Source organism: Otolemur garnettii, unplaced genomic scaffold (assembly GCF_000181295.1).
Source record: "Otolemur garnettii isolate 467f Iridium unplaced genomic scaffold, OtoGar3 scaffold00068, whole genome shotgun sequence".
Taxonomy (NCBI): domain Eukaryota; kingdom Metazoa; phylum Chordata; class Mammalia; order Primates; family Galagidae; genus Otolemur; species Otolemur garnettii.
The window spans coordinates 6,631,535-6,647,708 of NW_003852463.1; the positions used below are offsets into that span (position 1 = coordinate 6,631,535).

At 45.2% G+C, this 16,174-nt stretch overlaps 1 protein-coding gene across 1 annotated transcript in view; it reads right to left on the reverse strand.

Moving 5' to 3' along the window:
• The window catches only part of ANTXR1 (anthrax toxin receptor 1), a 241,927-nt gene that overhangs the window by 78,083 nt on the left and 147,670 nt on the right, over nt 1-16,174 (reverse strand). Inside the window, exon 14 of the mRNA XM_023515283.1 lies at nt 9,226-9,267. Coding sequence (XP_023371051.1) covers nt 9,226-9,267 — 42 coding nt within the window. The remainder of the gene's footprint in view (nt 1-9,225; nt 9,268-16,174) is intronic.

Below are 16,174 nucleotides of genomic sequence, written 5' to 3' on the forward strand. Positions count from 1 at the left end.
CCAGAGTATTCCCAGTTTTCAGAAAAACACTCCTTTGCATGTGGTAGATGCCCAAGGATTATCTGTTCAATTTATAAATAAATTAAATGAGGTGACTCAAATAAAGTGGTTAACTCTGTGTCTGCAACTTAGTGACAGGAAGTTAGTGTTTATAATATTTTTTAGATGAAGGAGGAAAACAAGAGGAACTTGTGACTTCACAGATGGGAAAGAGAAGGAAAGTTAGCAAGTGCTCCTCGCCTTGGCATCACAATTATTCCTGTTGTGGGGATAGTATCACACGGGTGGAGTAGATGAAGGGGCATGAGAAAAGGGATCTGCAAAACCGAGGAATGAGCCAGAGAGGACACAGTTGCTTGGAATGTTTAAGCCTCCTTCTCTCAGCCTCATTTTGGAGGCATCTGGGGAGTGAAAGAGTCAGAGCGGAGTCCTGAGACCTCTGGTTCCACACAGGGCCACCACTACCTGGAACCGGACATCTCATGCAGAAGGCAAAGTACAAAGCAAAACCAAGAGAGATCAGGGACAGAGGTGACCAAACAAAACAGTACCACGTTGGCACATTAAGACTCACTGAGTTACATGGTGTGCTTGGGATGGGAAGGTTTCTTTTAAAAAACCTTAATGTATTTTAAAGGACTGGGTGATCATAGCAGACTAGAGGGCTTGCAACCTTCTGGCAACTGATGTTAGGTTTCCCTCCCCTCCCTTTTTAAAATAGACCTGTCCTTCTCATTAGGGGTCTGTGCCCCTGAAGGCAGAGTGGACTCTGCTGACCCTCCATTCTCAGTGCACACAGGTGCTCAGTGCACTGAATTCCTGGCAACGCACCACTGAACTCACACAGCCTCAGTGCGTCTGTGCTCTTTAATCTCATAACCAGCCAGGGAGGTAGTTGGCGTTATAATCCCTATTTTAGAGACCAGGAGTAGGGAGTAAAGTCAACTAGCTGTATGTGGCCAAGCTGGATTTGGACCTGGGCAGCGTCATTCTCAGTTTGCTTGTTTCTCTGTGTCGTCAGGCTCTGGGATTTATCCCTTGGCACTTTGCTTTTACAGTCATTGTATGGCATGAAATAAAGGCTAATTTTCTGCTTCTCTCTTCTTGTACCTGCTAATTTTGGTGACTTACGACTGCAAAGCATAGGAAAATAAAACAACTCCCCCCAAACAATAAATTACTATAGTTCACACTATTTCACCTTATTTAATTACAGAACATTTTTTTGCCTTATGATGTCAAAGTCAGAATCGTATGTGTCTTACACGCGTCCATACAGTTAAACTTTACCACCAGAGGTTGGGGTGATTCTATGTGTCTAAATGTCTGTACACACAGATACACAAAATACGGCTCCAAAAGCCTGGGCACTCCTGGTATAGGGCAGTTTTCCAAAGGAGATAACAGAAATTCTATCTTCTAAAACTCAACCCAGCAGTTCCAAGAATGCAAGAAACCCCAAGAATAAAAGCTGCTTTATTCAACAGGGGACTCAAATGGTCTCATGAGCCTCCTAATTTTTTAAGTGACAGAAGTGCAAACATTAAATATCATCTAACTGACGCCTTTTGATTACACAGAAGAGAAGCCAGATCCTAAGAAGTAACACTGAAGGTGAAGTTCTGGGTTCCTGTTGCCTTGTCTAGTGATTTTTTTTCCTGCCCTAATGATTGAAGATATGAACTTAAATAAGGATTTACAATCAGCTTTCTTTAATTTGCAAACTTCTCACGTGCTAAGGATATAATAAGATGCATGCAGTTGGTCTCCAGCCTTCTCTAGGTTCCTTGGCGCCAGCAGCCCTCCCTCCCATCTCTGGCCTCTCCGCCCTGGACCTGCAGCCGGCAGCCTGGGGAAGGAGGGCAGTCCTGCCACGGTGCACGCCCAGGCCCCGCCTTCTCACAACTGGAAACGCCTAGACTTAGGAAATCTCCGCATGCTCCTGGTCCACCAAGCCCTCAGTTAGTCCCCTGACCCGAGAGTGCCTGCCAAACTCCGACAACAACAGCAAAAGGCAACACAAAGGCCCAGGGTTTGACCAACGGGACAGTCAGAGTTTCCCCTGCAGTTAGCAAGGCTCTGTTTACACATTCTGGAGACGAGAGGGTTTTGCAATCCCCACGAAGAAAAGGGAATCTTTGATGTGTCTTTTCATTTGGCCCAAAATGGATTTAGTAAAGTCACATTTCCCAGCTAGCCCACTAAGAAACTCGGCAGCACCTGAGGGTGAATTCCTATATCTAATTAAAGTAGAGGGCTTTTGGGAAGTTCCCCCTCACTGCCCTTCAAGGACATAGCAGGGAGGGGAAAACCACTGGTATAGAAATCCTCAGTGTGAATGATCTCTCTTTCAGCATGAAAACCTTGACATCCCTCTTTGGTTATTGGAGGTCAGGGCTGGATGAGCAAACTGCTTTGTATGAGCAAAGTGGCAGGATTCAGAGCATGTAGAACAGAGTGGGACTGAGCTCCCAGCAAACTGCAGGACCACCTGAGTTGGTGGCAGCTGGAACCTCCTGGGAGTGGGAATGACAGGATGGTAAGAAGTTACTTGTTATACTTTCAAACCTGCAGTCAAAGTGGCTGTGCAGATGGCCCTGTGCCAATGGTGCTAGATGGTGTCTAGCAAAATCAAGAAGATGAGATAACGCAGAAGCAGGGAGTGGGAGTCAGTGGTGCCTGGGAGAAACCACAGGGATTGGGGAGGTTTGCTGGCTTCCCATAAGGAGGAAGTTATATTTAAATCTGAAAGGATGTGGTGGCCCCAGACGTCCAGTTGGCTGGCGCTGGAGTCATACAAGTGGCAGCACATTCCTTCGAGGGCAGAGGCCCGCTTTCTGACCTGCTTGTCCTCAGGCAGACCTGGGCGTGCCCTCAGGCACAGTCCTGCTCCAGTGAGGAAGAATCAGCTGTGGAATATGAAGTCTGTGCTCTTACTTCGTTAGCTCATAATTGGACTTCTCCCATGCTATCCTCAGACCCTGAACTTCTCCATCTTTCCCAACACGCCAGGCTTTTGCACAGCTCCATGGTTCAACAGTCAGGGTTCCATGTACCTGGGGAACCCTTCCCCCACTACTTCTACCTGCCCTTTAAGATGTAGTTCAAATGTAACCTATTCTGCCCCAGACTCCCTGGCTCCCCAGAGCATTCGATGCTCCCCTCTGTGTTTCTACAGCTCCTTGTATTGAGCTCTACTCACTCGACAATATTTAATTGCTAGTTATTAAGCAACCAGACAGGTACAAGGGGAGAGGTCTCATACCCCGGGGCCACCTCACTCCTGCGTGGACACTGCACTTGACAACTCTACAGACTTGACGTGAATAGTGGGCCTTGGAGTTGTGTGCATGGTGGCCATCCAGGCCTCAGCTGACAAGTTCTTTAACATTCCTGCCTGTCTGATATCCACTTGCCAGGATAGCCGGATGGCTAGTTTGATCCAAGTGGGCTCTCGACCTCCATGAAAGTACCAATGGGAACTAGTCAGGAAAAGGAAACAGAATGAGCCCAAGGCAATAGTTTTTGAATTAACTTAAAAATTCACTGAACTGGAGCACATCTTCAACCCATCTGCTAAGCCCCAGATAGTGCCCAACTGAGGCCATGTAGTCGTCCATTTCTTCATCAAGCAACTGCCATTGAGCCCACACCACTTGCTGGCACTGTGTTACATTTCGACAAAAATCAAGAGACTGCAGCTGTCAACAGTATTATTTACATTTATAGAGGAGTGGGTTGTGTGAAGGCAATGACAGGAATTCAAGGACGAAGGCTATAGAAACTCCCAGGTCTGGAAGGCTTTAAAATAGAACTGGTTGGACCGTCTCATCTGGTCCTTGGAGATAAAGCAGGGAGAGCCTTCACAATGTCAGTCTTAGAGGCGAACTCCTGGGAGTGAATTGACAAGTCGGAAAAATCCAGCAAGACTTCTGTTTGCAAATACAAAAAATTCCAAAGGATTTAAGATTTTGGGGTTCCGAGTTGTAATTAACATGTTATAGCACCATTGTGTCTGTCCATATACACACAACGATTACAGACAACACGATGTCGGTCTTGTATTCTTCAATAAAGAATAATGTGTTTATTTTCCTAGTAGCAATGTTCCTTTATCTTTTTTTCAGGAAAAGTATAGAAATATATATATATATATACACACACACATATATATATATTATATTTAATATATATTAAATTCTGGACCTGTTCTAGGACTTCTGTTTAGAGGTACAGGTGTGTGGAAGGGCATATATAAGAATGACTACGTAATGTCCATAGGCAAGAAGATGCCTACAAGTAGCCTGGCCCTTCATCCCTCCAGGATGGAGGTTACTCTGGGTGTCTGTGTAGACCAGGCTGGGTGGGGGTTGACCTGCTGCTATTAGGGAGTTTAGGGAGTTCAATTTGTCTGGCCCTAGACAAGTTCTATAGTTTTCCATAGCTCAGTTTTCCTGTCTAAAGATTTCTTGCAACAGAGAAATTGTGTAGATCAGTGAGCACAGTAATGAATAAGCTCATCATTCAAAGCCATAGTTCATTGGATGCCCAGCCAGCATCAATGCCTTCAATGCATACCCCTCTCCCTCCAGCCTACAGGAATTCATATATTCACACTCTTGCTCGCACACCCACATGCATACTAACCCAGACAGACATATTCTAAAGCTTCACCGCAAGACCTGATGACATGGGAGCATGAAAGAGAAGAAAGGCCAGGAAATGTCTGAGGAGGATAGCTACACACCAGGACCACATGAACCCACAGAAAAGGAGGAGCCACCTTCGCATCAATCTGAAAAGGAGCTGGTGCAGGCCCTGTATAAATGCCACCTGGGGCTGGGTGGGTGACAAAGCCACTTGAGAAAGCACGTGATGCTCTTGTGGAGAACTGGAGGCTTTACTGCTGGTTGCAGGAGCTACATATTCCTCAGGGTCCAGTGAGGAAGGATGCTTTATGCTTCTCTTTCAGTTATAAGTTCGAATCCCAGAACCATCACTTAATAACTGTGGGATCTTAAGTGAAATAGTATTTTAATCTCTTTATGCCTCAGTTTTACATCTTTAAATATGGGATCATGCTAACTTACATTTGTTCTAGGGATGTTGATTAAATAAAAATGGCATTGCACCTGGATAGTCATAAATGTTATCTCTAGTAATTATTATATTATTATTGTTGTTATTAATTTTCACAGACTCACATGTAGTATCTAGCCGGGATCTCTGTCTTTCTCCCCAGTTAAGATTGATTAAGTCATCAACCTTATTAATCTCCAATGACACCCTATCTTAAGACAAAGTCCTGTGTGGAATCTCAGACTTGCTATCACAGCATGAAGCAGGTACTCATTCTAGAGCTGCTGAATGGATAAGAATTTTAAATATCTAAAAAAAATTTAAAAAAAATGAGGACTACTAACATACCTTTTACCTCTATCCTATCTGACTTTTCCAATGTTCTCAAGTCAGAGCCTCCGGCCTTAATTTTCCTGATGCTAAAGAGTATGATGTTGTAACATTTGTTGCCCAGGCTGTCAGTTTGGGTAGTTCTTGATTTATTTCTGGCATCATATTAAATTGATTAAGCCAGAGTTTTTCAATGGGAAATGAAGGTAGTAGAGAGGAGCTCTGGGCTCCCGGAAGGGAATGTTTTGTTTTTCATCAGCAAATGAAATGTATTACTCTTCTGTCCAGCGCAGGGCTGGCTGAGGCAGTGTGACTAAGAAAGAACACTGCAGGTGCCCACATGAGCTGTGCCTTTGATGGAGGGAGAGAGGAGACAGGAAGACATGGGAAGTACCTTCTTTGTTCCAGCACGATCCTTCACCTGTAGGTCTGTGTGTCCGAGACACAGTACTGCTGGGCGCTAAGCTGTAACCAACTTCCTAGTCCATCATGGGGTTTCCTGCTATGTATTCCCTCTCAAGTGTGTGTGAAGTTGGGAACAGCAGGATCTTGGGGGAACTGCAGGAATGGGAGGTGGGAGAAGGATACTGCATGGATTCCTGGCTGTAGCTTGTATTCTGATAGTATTTAATTAGACTGAAATTTAGTTTATCGAACGATACTGTTCCAGAGAGGCAATGGTGCCTGCACCAGATCCTCTCCTCCTCCTAAGGGAAATTCCTCACACTATGCCCAGGTGGCCTGTGAAGGAGCACATGACTCTTCTCTTTGGCCACACTGGACCCAAGGGCAGCCGGTCCACTGGTTGGCTGCGAGCTGTGACTTATAATCTATGGTCTGGAGTGAAAAGATGAGCTGGACCAAGTGTACTGTCCTGTTGGGAAGGGGAAGATAGAAACTGAGACTGTTTCAGGCTATCAGCACTGGGGACAGAAGCCGAAATGAAGGCTGGGAATGCCACCAGGTAGAGTCAGGACCCAGGGGCCTGTACAAACCACAGTTAGGAGGGCAGAAGGAGGCTAGTACGAGAAAGCTGAGGGATTAGTTCCAGGAGTGAGGATGAAAGTGCCAGCCAGGAGGGTGGCATCTGGAGCTGCCTCAGTTTCTTCCCCACCTCAGTCTACCTGGGATCTTTCTTCCTGGACTGGCTTGAATTGGTCTGATACAAACTCAGATGTGGCCATAAAATCCATGGACGTTAATTGCATTTACAAAGAAACCATTCCATTATTGTGTTCTTCCATAAACCTCCAATTATTTGGAATAACTAAAGACTTAGTGAGACATCCTTATTCTGGAGCCATTCGCAGAGAACTCTTCACTGAGGAAATGCCCCCTCTTAGTGGTTAAAACTGAGATTCCTTGCTTTTGTTGAGTTCTCCAAATTTCAAATTTTTCTTTGTACTCTGTATAAGAATATTGCTGTTGGTTACATGGAATCTTAGAAATTCATGTCTTTTCAGATAATAAATGTTAATATTACCCAGTAAAGAAGATCACTGAGAACTCATTATAAAGATTCATAAAGTTGTCTTCAGTCTCTAAGGTTCATTATTTGAATAGCAGACCTGCCTCCCTCTGGATATGATGGTTGTAGAACTGATGAAAGTTTGGATAATCAATGCTTAACTTGTTCACATGCACGGCTGAGGGAGTTTGACTTCAAATAGCTATTAATTGAGTGTTAGATGTTGTGGGATTTGAACACAGGGAGCCAGAGTGGAGAAGCTTGTCCAGATTGAGACTATGATTTTTAGGGCATTGTATAAAATGTTTTGCATGGCTTAAATTATCTGTTTCTGTGGGATTTCTTTCTTCCTTCGTCTATTTTTTTCTGCCAAAACGCATTAGGAAGGAGATTAGGGCTGCCTAACTCACAGAGCTAAGGAACCCTCAGGGCCAACACACATGTTCAGGCAATCAGCACATGCTGAAAACTGCCTGATGCTAAAATGCACTATGTTTAAGTTTTATTGTCCAGGTCTCCAGTTTGGGGAGTTTCTTGGTTTATTTCTCATATCATATTTGATTGATTAAGCCAGAGGGCTTCAAAGGGTGATGAAGGGGTTGGAGAGAAGCTTTTGATTTATCTGTCCAGTGCAGATCTGGCCAAGGCAGTGGGATTAAGTAACAAAACTGCCATGGGCGGTACACCTGCGATAGGGTGAGGAAAGGCACAGGCGAGGATGCTGCTTTAACCTAACATAGCACCTTAGATTTCAAGTATCCAGAGGTTGTCATTCTGCTTCAGAAACAGGTCTGCTGTCTTCAGGGAAAGTACAACTTTCATGAAACTGGAAACACTCAACTACTTCTCTTCCCTTTGGGCTTTTTTTCTCTTGGCTCCCAAATTGTGCTTTGGGGTACTTCATTCTGCAAATATTTATTGAACTTGTGCTGTGTGTGGAGTCTGCGCTAGATCTGGGGTCTGTGGGAAAGCAGACCCCCCCTGTCTTCTGCCTACACCCGCAAGTGTACTTTGGCCATGGTGGCTGCCATGTCACTTTCTAAAGGCCAATGAAGAGGAAGAACCAGAGGAAGAGCGACATTTCCTCTAATGCAACACAGGGAGGGAGGAAACATTCTTCACCTCGGGGCAAATGGGGTGACCCCCATCAAAGGGGTCTTTGGGAGTCTAAGAGATAGCTGCACACAGCAGAGACAAAGTTAAACTGCCACTGTGGCACTGGAACTAGCCACGGTACTTTCTCTTGAAGAACGAAGGAAAGGCATTCGTGGATGTAAAGAGGGTTTTTTCCTCCCTCTGCTTTGCACAGTGATGTAATTTCCTCCCTTGATTTCTGGGCAGAAAGTTAGCATTCCAACAAGATGTGTTTTAATTGATTGCAGCTATTAAACCCCTTGGCTTACAGGCATATGGTTCAGGATATAAAAGCCACATGGAATTTTAAATTTAATCATTACTCTTTCTGTACGTAGAAAACTGGACAAAGGCATTGGAAAGAGGAGGGTGAGGAGGTGGCGCTTGGTTTGCACACAACGAACCTTAGGGATTGCAGACAAGAACTTGAAACTCTATCAATATATCTTTTCATTTCACTAAGCACTGGGATCTGTACCCTGGCTTCTATGTTGGTGGGTGTTACCTCTACGGAGTCAGAAGATTGGGCAAGCCACATGCCAGGCACTCCTACCCAGGGATGCTCTTCCTCCCCACCAGCCTCTAACACCTCCACTGTATTCTACTCGGGGCCACTCTTGCATCAGGACTGCTTACTGGCCAATTTATAGCCCAAGATTTCTGTTTTCTTTAGATGATAAAGATTTGGGAGCAAAGCCAGGATATTAGAATATCCATCTCCAGCATATTTTCATTGCTGCCTGGCAAATCTCTGGGTAATATTGTTTTAAATTAAAGAAAACTGTAATACTTTGACCTCAGGCTGTACTTAGAACCAATAATTGGAGAACATGGCAAACTGTGCCTGATCTACACACAGAAATCCTAAGTCTCTGCAGGGAAACTCTAAAGTGTTTGTTTTAGAGGAAAAAGCAGTACCTTAAAGATCCAAATAATTGTATTGATATAAACATTTACCTTTGCCACTCAAATTTTATCTCTGGAGGGAGAAACCCCTTCAAACCCCTTCTGTCTCTGGCTGTCAGTTTAGTTCAGTTCCTGTTCATTCCTTGCTGGAAAGGGACAAAGACTTCCCTCCCTCCTGCTTGACACCGCAGATGGGGGCTTGACTCAGCTTTGCTGTGCAAGGGGTTGAGTGTCAGAGTATCAGGTCAGCCCTTATGCCCCATGCTGCTACCCCACCCACCTGGCGGTACCCTGCTCTGGTGACTTACCTCGCTCTCCTCAGCAGGGGGAGGAGGGACCTCCTTGATAATCTGAAAAGAAGAAAAAGAACAGGTCAGTGAAAAGCTCTGGCTTTCCAAGAGGTCTGGTCTCAGGAGATGCCTTGGTTGTGTAGCCAAAATTATTATGGAAATGGGTCAAACAAAGCAGGCTTTAAACTGTGCTAGGACATGTCTTTCTGAACCGTAGCTTGGTTAGTCAGCCTATGACCCAGGCTGAGGGTTCCAATCTCTGTTGTAGTTTTGTATAGAGAAAAAAATGTTCTGCTGGTAACAGCTCCATCTCTTAAGCCAGGTAGCTATCTTGCAAATTTGTTCACTCATTTATTCATCTAGTCACTCAGGAATCAAGTCATTCATCTGTCTATACAACCATCTGTACATTTAACTAGGAATTATGACACAGTGGAAGTTAAGATGGTGCTGCAGAGATGAATCACACAGAGGCCAGGCAGTCCTGCAAATGTCAGCGGGCATCCATGGAGAGGGTCTGTGCTGGTCAGGCAGACCAATTCCTGACAGAGGCAGCAAAGGAGGGGTGTCCAGGGATTTCTGTGAGAATGCTGGGCAAAGGGGCACAAAGATTTAAATAACAATGTCATAAGTTTGTATCCTGCAACTCTCCTATCTGGACACCCTGGGCAGGTAAATTGGAAGCCCTTTCTTACTTGTGAGAGGATGATGACAAGCAGGAGGACAGGGAAGAGGATAGCTAGGCAACAGCCGATAACCTTTCCTTACTCTTGTCCCTAACTTGTGCCCCTTCCCCTTATAAAAGGAAAGCTCTTGTAGGTAATTGGACTTAGAGTTTCTTATACAGCAGCTTGGCCATTTTTTTTTTTTTTTTTACTGTGACTCCACTATATCCTGAGCTTATTATTATAATTTTGGGTCCCCTACAGAGTCCTTTTCCTTAGAGTCCTTTTAATGGGCCATGGATTTGTACTGGATAGTGACCTGTTAGGAACTGGGCCGTGCAATAGGAGGTGAACAGCAAGTGAGTGAGCAAAGTTTCATCCTTATTTATAGCTGCTCCACAGTGCTCGCATCACTGCCTGAGCTCCGCCTCCTGTCACATCAGCAGCAGCATTAAGATCCTCATAGCAGTGAGCACCTTACTGTAACCTGTACGTGGGAGGGATCTAAGTTGTGAGAATCTAATGTCCCTTCCTACCTCACTCCCCATACATGGAAAAACTGTCTACTGTGAAACCACTCCCTGGTGCCAAAAGATTGGGGACCACTTCCTTAGAGGACTTCTGGTAGATACAAAGCTCATTTACATATCTCTTGCTGCCTCAGCTTGGTAGATGGGTACTTGGGCACTTTCCACAGGACCAGTTCTTTAATCTTCCAGCTGGGAGCTGCCTTGCTGGCATCAAGCACTTCCTCATCTCTCCCTAACAGCACACATCTCTGATTTGATTTGATGATTATTCTGGGGCCCTGTAAAGGCTCCAATCCCCACGCTGTCATCTACTCTACCATTGCATGTGACGTCATCTCTGTGTGATGAGACAGGCTTCTGATTGCAGGTTCCATTAACCCAGGCAGTTGCTTGAGACTCCAGTCATTGGAAAGTATGGTATTCAATTAATTGAAGAAGCAGAGGCAAAGGCCTCCAGGGGTTTCAAACTATCATTTCATCTGCCTCCACTTCCTGGCCGCTGTGGGAAGTCTGGGGAAAGACTCTGGAAAACACAGAGCCATGATTTTGCTCACCCACTCAACCCTGGCTCAGAACTCCTTAAGGAAATCTCCGGGGAGGGCCGTTACTGCCCAATGCTGATTTCCCATCCTCCCAGAGGCAGTCAATTACGTCAAAGCAGGAAATGTCTGGAAACCTTAGGGAGGGTTGAGGAGCTGGGGGCCAAGATTTGGAACACATCTCTTCTCTTGGGGGTGTGAGAAGGAGAACAGGATGCTGGGGGAACAGGCAGATGCTGACAGAGTGCTGTGGGCAGTGTGTGCGGCATGGACGATGGGTGTGAAGAGGCTCAGGCAGAGCTGTGGGCTTTTGTCTTCAAGGTGCTGTGAGTCCATTCCTCCTCACAGGGAAGCACAGAGTAGCCATCAAATGGGAACCCCAGACTAGCCTCTTCTTGACTGTCAGGATTTTTTTTTTTTTTTGAGACAGACTCTCATTCTGTTCCCTGGCTAGAGGGCAGTGGTGTCATCATCATAGATTGTCAGGATTTGACAAGTCCCTTAACCTACCTGAACTCCACTGACCTCATCTACTTAATGGCAGTTACGTCAACCTTGCAGAAAGGTTGAACATCTGGTACAGAACAGGTGCTCAGAAGATGCTCTCTCCTTTTCCTTCCTTGTTGTCTGTGTGTCTTGCCATTGTTACATCTTTAATCTTTGAGGTGATGCATGGTGATTTCTAGATGGAGGTGCCAAGAGGCCAGAGCTTCATAAAGCGAGTGAGACTGGTGTTCTGACAGTGGCCAGGAGGTTTAGGACACTTGGCAGCAGTGTGTTTGCCACATATGTGTCAGCACACAATTTGGCCAGGTGCTGACATCAGGTGGCCCACCACTCGGCCCGGCCCCTCTGTGGGGCTACTGTTCAATTTAATTTATTAAATACAATTGACTCTCCCTAGCAGACCACCTCCCTACACTGACTATCTACCTAAATGGACCTAATTTTCACAGACCAGACATGCATCACATGTATGTATCAGTAGAGCAGGCCTAATTCCTTATGTTGACCAACTCCATATGTTGACCAGTTTGTTACAGTCCCTGGGTGGTCAACTTATGCTTCTACTGCATGACATTCACTAAAGGCATATTTTACATCCTGGAAGATACCAGACCCTAAGGGAGACTCAAAAGACAATGCCAAAATATGTGACTTATTAAAATATTTATCAAAAACGGACTAATTTATAACTCAGATTCCACACTGATACAGTGTAAGTTGGGCACCTGAGCTTCTGGTAAATTGTCACCTTGTTCAGGTAAACAGGCTAATCTGACCTCATTGGTTGAGTGTCTGGCTGTGTTTGGCAGGAATAAGGAAGAAGTCTCCCCATCGCTTTGAGCCCATGCACCGCTGGCCTGCGCCTGGGGGTGGGAAGCAGTTGGCCCACAGGATGCCAGGAGAGGTTACAAAACTGTGATCCAGATAGGTGAAGTTGAAGTCATAGGATGATTTTTCCAAGGTGAGGTTGGATGGGCTGTCTGAGAGTGGGCCAATTGTTTATGCCAAGACCAGCACACAGGCCACCCAAAGGAGTGTTCTGAGCATAGAGACATGGTGGCCCTGTCAGCACCCCTCACCCACAAAAAAGCCAGACCCCATGTGGCCTGGAAGAGCAGTTCGGGCAATAGCCTGCATCACTTTCAAGCCTGCAGCACTATGGCAGCATTGCTGCCCACAGTGCAGCCTTCAAAATACAACTCTCAATGTACTTTAGGACCCCACACCCAACAAAAGGCTTTCTGGGGCTGATGGGGTGAAATGCAAACTGCCCCCACCCCACCAAGCCTGCATGCTGTGGCCTCCCCACCTCCCTACTTCCTCTCTCTCCTTCACTTTCCATGTTCAGTCTCCCAGGGCCTCCCTGTCCTTCCTCAGGCTCTGCTGCTTCTCCTGTGCAGTCTTTTCAGCCCATAAGCCAGCTACCTTTCCCACGCTCAGGCCACACCCCTGCAGGCTCCCTGGTTAGCACCTCCTCATGGAACAGAGAGCCAGGAAAGGCACCTCCCTGGACACTCACGGGGCAGCCACGTCCTCATTGTGGGCTCTCACAGTGCCTGTATTTTTCATAGCACTTTTAATCATAATTGAGAAAGATAAATTGTATATATTTTTGTTTCCAACCAGCACCACCAGGAAGGATTTCTAACTAGTATGGGAGCTGGAATTAGCCACCAAGGTCAGGTGGGGTTTGGCTCCATTCCCTTCTTTGCAGGTCAGGGGAGGTTTCTCTTGGTTGTGGGTGGGTTCTTCAGCTCCTTCGTTAGGAGGGACAAAGAGGACAGATAAGGTTGGAGAGATCCTTAATAAAATATTTAAAAGGAATGCTCCTTACCAAATATATTTATAAGCATGACACGGAAGGACTGCATGGCAGTGCGGGGGGGGTAAATCTGAGGACATTTTTCCACAATTCCTCTCTGTAGGAGAGGCCAGCACTACTCCCCCCTCATCACCATCTTTAGGTTACTTTGGAGGGGCAGGAAGTGACCATTTGCCTCCTTGGACAGCTCAATAGAGTCCCTTTTGCACTAACAGTTGGAATAAATAGTAAAGGGGATAAGAATTATGGGATGGAACATAAACTAATGACTCTATTGGTGTTTCCACCTGAGAGTTTCTTGAAACTGTCAGTTGCGAGTTGGGAGACGCGAGTGATTGCAATTCTGATGTTCTGTCTGCCTCTTTCAGCCCAACACGAGGTGGGGCCAAAGATTATTGCATGGGTAAAGGAAAGAAAGGCACCAAAGACCAGGTAGAACCTCTTCAAATTGAAATGTAACTGGTAACTCCTCACCAAGTCAAAAGAAATCCAAGAGTTTACATGCACCTCTTAGTTGGAAATGGTAATGACAGACAGTATGTAGATATACATGTTAGCATCGTAAGGATGGAGTAGAAAGACCACATGTGCCAGGGCCTGTTTGACACCTGGGAAATCTAATTATTCTGGTTTTATAAGTTAAGTTTGACTATTTGAGTCTCTGCAAAGCTCTCTCTTACAAGTTATTTTATCAATTTTTAAGGTGAAATAAAGCACCTGATAAATTTAATTTGATTTTTTTCCTCCTCTAGAAGCACTGAAATTTTATCTCTCATGTGTAGGTCTTGATCCTTGCCACTTTGTTGGCCCTTGTCTTGAACAATGGAACATAGATCGCTATCTACCCCAGTTTCAGGCAAGCATCTCCTGCCTTACGTCTAAGCCAGCCACACTCGCTCACTTAAAGTCATGTGTCAGGTCCACACACTGCACTTGGACTCCAGGGCTGGCAATCCCTGCGGTCCTCTGTTTTGTCTCTATCACCTTGTCCAGAAGCCCTCCAACACAACTTCACACCCTCCTTCGTCCTTCCTGTCTCCTCACGCTAGGACAGGAGTTGGCTAGAGGCTAAGTTGTACAGGCTCATGCTAGACAGGTGCTCATCTCATGGCATGAGAAGTGGGACAAACAGGGAACATCTTTCTGGGTCCCTTTGTTTTGAATTACGCTTAGTGTCTCAGTGCCCTCCTATATGAGCCAGATGCAGAACACCTCCTGTAAGTCCTCTGTGCCAAAGGAAGATCCTTCCCTGACACATAGGCAACTCCCTGACACATAGGCAACTCTGCTGTCTAGACGAAGATCAAGAGAGCAGCTGAAGGTAACTACTCCATCAACAACATTAGGCACTTATCCTCTCGTTTTAATTACCTCAGTGGCTTCAAGCTTTATGGAGTATCAGAATTATCCAGAGGGCTTCTTAAAACACAGATTTCTGGGCTGTACCTCTGAGTTTCTCATTCACAGGTCTGGGATTGGGCCACTGCATTCCTAACATGTTCCCAAATGATGCTTTCTTGCCCTGCTGGTCTGTGGACCACACTTTGAGAACCATGAATTAGTTCATTTCTAACAATGCTACACCCTGATTAGATAAGAGGGGGTATGTTTTGCTCAATACGGCTGATTAGAAACAGGACCCTCAAAAGTGATTCGCTCAAAAAACGATTGCATCTCTGCTCTACTGTCAGGAACTCTCGGGTCTCCATTGCTCCTAATATCTTGCGTGGAGGAAGATACAGAGCTGTTTCTGCGGGAAACTCTCAGCTCTGCTTACAGGCACCACTTTGCTTCCTCCTGTGAGCACGGCTGGCATACAAAGCTGGCAGGGCCTGGGTTCCTGGATCCAGCCCTGAAACACTCCCTACCAGAAGAGTCCCTGGGAATTAGTAACATGGATCTGATCTTTCACTGCCTTCACTAGTGCAATGAAATCTCTGAACTGTATTTGTATCTCTTCCACTCACAATGGACTCTAAGCCTCTAGAAGACATGAGCATACTTGGTCAGTTTTATCTCCTTATATGCAGCTCGGTGCTACTTACTCAAATGAGTGCGCAAACAGGAACAGGTCAAGGAAACATTTCTGATGATTCTAAACTTCCAAGTATGCTTTTTTTCCCTCGAAAAAGCACATAAGTGATCCAGATTCAATTCTGATCATTTAACTCTCTTATAACTGTTTCTTTAGTTAACAGTTGCTAACAGTTGCTAACAGTCTCAGTCACCAAGAGTGGGTTCTGACATGTAGAGGCATCATGAAAATCTCATGAGAGTTGTGGGGTGGACTTAAGTTCGGTTAGTACCTACTTTACTGCCACCATTTATACCCTATCCCATCCCCCAACCCCCGCCTCCAAGTAAATTCCTTTGCCCTGTGGTACAAGATCCCATTTTCTAGCTTTGTGTCCCAAACAAATTTCTTCTTCCTGAGAACGTGAAAACTACATGCAGATTCTCTGTTGTTATAAGAGATAGATGATGTGAATTTGTTCATACATGGTAGGTAAAATAGGCAATACAATTAAATTAAATTAAGATATTGTATTAGCTCAAAATATGATTTTTCACAATGGAAAGAAGGTAATATATATACATACATATGTATTTATATATATGCCTATATATATTAGGGATTTTGGGATTGCAGTAAAATTCACAAAACATTAACGATCAGACATTTAAAAGTGTGAGGTGATTTTAGGTAGCACCACTGAATCACATTAAGTGAATGTGACAATGCTGGCCAGATGCCAGTGGGGTTCTGGGAAGGAACACACAAAACCCACACCCACCTGACCTACTGTCTCACTTCTGTGTGCCTTTGTGCAGTGCAAGCGTATATCGTGCTTGTGAGCGTGCCTACTTTTCCTCATAAAAACATTTTATATCGCATCGCCAAGA